The sequence below is a fragment of the Trypanosoma theileri genome (assembly GCF_002087225.1).
Source record: "Trypanosoma theileri isolate Edinburgh chromosome Unknown TM35_Tth_36_V1, whole genome shotgun sequence".
In the NCBI taxonomy this organism is placed as follows: Eukaryota; Euglenozoa; class Kinetoplastea; order Trypanosomatida; family Trypanosomatidae; genus Trypanosoma; species Trypanosoma theileri.
This window is the reverse complement of record NW_021639878.1, coordinates 308,413-311,592: the sequence shown is the minus strand read 5'-3', so window position 1 is coordinate 311,592 and position 3,180 is coordinate 308,413. Positions and strand designations below refer to the sequence as shown.

The window sequence follows — 3,180 nt, the reverse complement described above, 5'->3', positions numbered from 1 at the left end:
CAGCTGTTCCCCGTGGTTCCAAAGCCTCAACAGTAAGTCTTTGGGGTTCAGCCCGGCACGTGTTGCAAGAAGAAAAAGATCATTTACCAGTGTGTATTCCACCCAAGAAGAACACTCATAAAAAGAAGGAAAAGCAATGCTTTAAAAACCCTTGTTTCCCCCGTTAACATACACTCAAAAAAAAAAAGAAAACAAATTTTCATATGATTCACCAACTTCTGTTATTGCAGTCATTGTGATCAAGTAATACGGAACATCACAATGAGATTGATCAAAAACAGGCGAGGGATCATATATAACTCAATAAAGCAATTTAATTAAAGCCCAAATAAATTAAAGTGATGTGTAGAAATCAAAAAAAAAAAAAAAATCGTATTATCGCGTTCCACACAAATGTATATAAGAGGCTGAGCTCATGGAGCCATTATCATAGAGAGTGTCAAGAAAACAAACATAACACTCGCAAAAGCGGAAGCTTTAAAAGAACCATCAGTGCCTTTTCCCGCAATAATATTATTATTCTGCCCACTCAAAAATGAGGTAATGTCTTCTTCCTTAGTTTCACTGGGTTTTGCTTCTGTGGTCGTACTTGCCCCACTTTGTTGCACCGTTGAAGTAACTCCCTGGTTACCATCATTTTCACTTGGTTTGGGGGTTCCAGTAGCCTCAGTGGCTGGTTGAGTACCATCCGACAGTGCAGTGGTTGTCTCACCATCTGGTAGACTTGTTTGGACTTCTTCAACAATGTCTGGGTCTTTTGATGGACCTTGTGATTCATCCAGAGTTTTGTTGATTGTATTGCACACATCAGCGTATTTAGGGCACACAATTTTACCCTGCAGTACACTCCCATTCACAGTTAGATTTTCTCCTTCATGACAACTGTGCCACTCATTGTTTCCACTGTACCGCACAATTACCTTTTTGAACTTGCAAGACACCTCCACACACACGGCACCAACTGCTGCACTGTTAGCCGTCAGACCATTACCCTCCACACAACGCGAGTTGTTAGCAATCTTACTTCCAGGCACGTTATTACTCTCCTCACCACTGATGCAGCTGTAACCTGGCTTTGCCATAATAAAAGGACAGTAATCCATTTGTTCAAGTGGTAGTGAACCAACCTTTTTTTTCTCAGAAAAGTATCGGAATCCCACCGGAAGATCATTCTTAACGGGGTTAGCTCCAATGCTGCTGCAACTCCCCATCGACTGGCGGTCAGATGTGCACTGTAGTGACTCAGGGATATCACCGCTCTTGGCTGTGCAGAACATGTTGGGGAAATCAGTTTCCCCGCTGTTAACGCACTTATTATTCAAGAATTCACACCCAGAGTTATTGCCCCAACTCATCTGTTCTGCCATTTTCCAATTAACTTTATAGTGGCCCAGATCAGCGAAAGCTCCCATTGTAATTGCGGTGTAGTACCCAGCACCGACGAGACCAACCATCAACTCATCCTTTGCAATACGACGACTCCAGTGAGAAGAATATCCCATGTTATCTCGAGGAACTTGAATTGTCTCAACAATACACTCTGTAGTACCCTTTGCAGTCTTCACCTGGTTTTCAGTAGCGCATTCGATTGAGGGTTCAGATGCCATCATTGCAGTTTGTGGGTATAGTAAACGTCTTTTTGATAACACATTTGATGAATGATGTACATTCTGTGTAAACTTGGCAGAACTGAAACCCTCTTCTCCACGTCTCTCTTGCACAACACTGCCAACAGACTCCATCGCTGTCAAACGATCATCCATAGCATTACTGTGTGTTTCTCCCAAGTCGTACATATATTGTACACTTGCAACCTGAGCGTGGACGGTTGATGGTTGTGGTCGTGGTCGTGATGGTCTTGTTATACGTACCTGTGGTCCTTGCAGTTGGGCACTCCTGTCACGTCTATTTCCTGCATGCGCTGTTTGTGTACCTAAACGTGATTGCATTTGCCGTCCTTTAAGAATACTATCGCCACGTGCTGCAAATAGTGGTCGTCTTATCACACTTAATTCCATGCCCTTTGCAGAATCACATTTATAATGGTCTATCGCCTCTCTCCGTGTGTTGTCAGAGGTGACACGCGCAACGTCTGATTTACCTCGCAATGAATTAACTTCACCCACCATACCTTTTCTTTTCATCGCCTCGAAATTGAAACCAAGTGCATGGGCAATCTCATGAGCAGCAACGCGGACACGCTGTGGTGTGGCCACAATATACCGTGGACCGTAATTGATGATCCCAACAACTGGACGGCCATTAGGACCCAATGTCGCACATGTTGCCGCCCACGCGAAGGTTCCTTTAGGCGTTGGGACAGCAGCAGCAAACAGCACCATATCATAATCAGAAATTTCAGTACTTTTATCAGCAGATGTTGGTGTAGTGAACTTGGAACAAAGACTCTTATCAGAGAACTTCGGCACGACAATAGGACCCTTCAAACGCTCCACAAAGAGACGTTCCTCGTGCAGTTTAATTGCCTCAGGAAGAATCTCATCAACAAGAATTTTCTTCTTTTCTGGCGTCAACTCATCATCTTTTGAACAGTTATACGTATGGTGCAATAAGATTTCACTCTTCTTCGCGTCATCCAAACAATAATGTTCACCCTTTTTCAAATCATCAGTGACAAGTTTAATGCGAATCGGTTTCCACCCTTCCGAAGGATCCTCTCTGATTTTCAAAGTTGGAGAGGATCTGCTATTTGCATTGGAATCCCTATGACGGCTTACAGTTGTCATTCCAAGTAAACGATCATCACCATTAAAATCAGCACCAACATGCATCATCACTCTGTCGTGTATGCAGCGGTGCTCTGTCACAGCAAGAGTGACAAGGGTGCAGTACAGAAGGAGCAACGGAGCAAACAATAAGAGACGCCGCATTCCTTCACGTGTAATCTTGAAGGGTTTGTGTATTTGTGTGTCTGTAAGCAGAAGAGAAGAAAAAGAAATATTGGCAACAGAAAATCAAATGCAGGATTGTCAAACAAGCACAGAAGGAAAAATAAGGAGGAAATGGGAAACCATAACCCCACCCATAGAAAAAAGAAAAAGAAAAAGAGAGAGAGAGAGAGAGAGAGAGAGAGACATATGAAAGTAACAGAGAGCCACTGTCAAGCAGACTGTGGATACGCACAATGAACACGTGGCGGGGCCGCATCAGCCCCACTGC

At 43.6% G+C, this 3,180-nt stretch overlaps 1 protein-coding gene across 1 annotated transcript; it reads right to left on the bottom strand.

The window, feature by feature from the left end:
• Window positions 1–413: 413 nt before the first annotated feature.
• On the bottom strand, window positions 414–2,891 carry TM35_000362110 (surface protease GP63; the record flags this gene model as incomplete). The annotated part of the gene is made up of 1 exon (XM_029029396.1): window positions 414–2,891. The coding sequence occupies one exon, from the start codon at window positions 2,889–2,891 to the stop codon at window positions 414–416; it is 2,478 nt and encodes an 825-aa protein (XP_028879417.1).
• Between the last annotated feature and the right edge of the window lie 289 nt (window positions 2,892–3,180).